Genomic DNA, 1,130 nt, shown 5'->3' on the forward strand with positions numbered 1-1,130 from the left:
CCTTAAGGGAGGGGACCAGCACTTACACAGGATTTTAGCCTTTTAAGAACAAAGCAGGCCGACACGTATGGGAACCTGTAATATGGAGGACATCACGAAGGGGCGGGCGATGGACCGAGTGCGGCCAATAACCAAGCCACCACTGGGCGGTGGACTCGGGAACGAGGTGTATGTGGTTGACGAGCGGCTGCAGAAACGCAAAGACTGCTGCGCGGAGCGGATGACGGACGTCGACATCTATCTCGGCTCGACGGCGGAGACGTACACGGGCAACGCGCTGGTGAAGTCGGACGTGAGCGTGTCATCGAACGTGATGTTGGAGGTGGAGATCAACGCGTTGGGGCGCTACATCTACCTCAACCGGCCGTCTGCGGCGGGGCTGACGGTGTGCAAGTTCTACGTCTTCGCTTCGCCCGCGCCGCCGCCGTCACCATCACCGCCTCCACCGCCGCCGCCCTCAGCATCGCCGCCGCCGCCGCCGCCCTCACCGCCGCCACCGCCCGCGCCTCCGTCGCCGCCACCAGCAGCGCAGCTGCTCGACCTTCGCACGGCCACCACGTACCAGGACTCGAGCTTGTTCGACAAGCAGGCGCCCGTGAGCGATCTTTCATACGCCGACAGCACGACGGGACGGCCGTGGGCCGAGTGCGGCCAATACACAAGCCACACGTGGGGCGTCGACCTCGGGAGCGAGGTGTATGTGCGCTACGTGCGGCTGCAGAACCGCAACGACTGCTGCGCGGAGCGGCTGACCGGCATTGACATCTATCTCGGCTCGACGGCGGAGACGTACACGGGCAACGCGCTGGTGAAGTCGGACGTGAGCGTGTCGTCGAACGTGATGTTGGAGGTGGAGATCAACGCGTTGGGGCGCTACATCTACCTCAACCGGCCGTCTGCGGCGGGGCTGACGGTGTGCAAGTTCTACGTTTACGGATACGTGTGAATGGAGAATGGAAATTGGAACCGTGGCCATGACAGACCGGCGGCGCGTACGTGAATGTGCATGGTATACACATGTGAGACGTGGACGATGTGGAATGTGAGTAGCGTTTCGCGGGTGGCGCAGAAATGATTTTTGTGATTTTCGTTCATTCCAATTGCCTTGAATTGACTTGACTCGCTGCGAC

The 1,130-nt window shown here is 61.6% G+C and overlaps 1 protein-coding gene across 1 annotated transcript; it reads left to right on the forward strand.

Annotated features, from left to right (window-relative positions):
* Positions 1 to 82: 82 nt before the first annotated feature.
* Positions 83 to 946, forward strand: EMIHUDRAFT_125481 (hypothetical protein; the record flags this gene model as incomplete). The annotated part of the gene is made up of 1 exon (XM_005793450.1): positions 83 to 946. The coding sequence occupies one exon, from the start codon at positions 83 to 85 to the stop codon at positions 944 to 946; it is 864 nt and encodes a 287-aa protein (XP_005793507.1).
* Positions 947 to 1,130: the final 184 nt, after the last annotated feature.

The sequence above is a fragment of the Emiliania huxleyi genome (genome assembly GCF_000372725.1).
Source record: "Emiliania huxleyi CCMP1516 unplaced genomic scaffold EMIHUscaffold_10070, whole genome shotgun sequence".
Classification (NCBI taxonomy): Eukaryota; Haptophyta; order Isochrysidales; family Noelaerhabdaceae; genus Emiliania; species Emiliania huxleyi.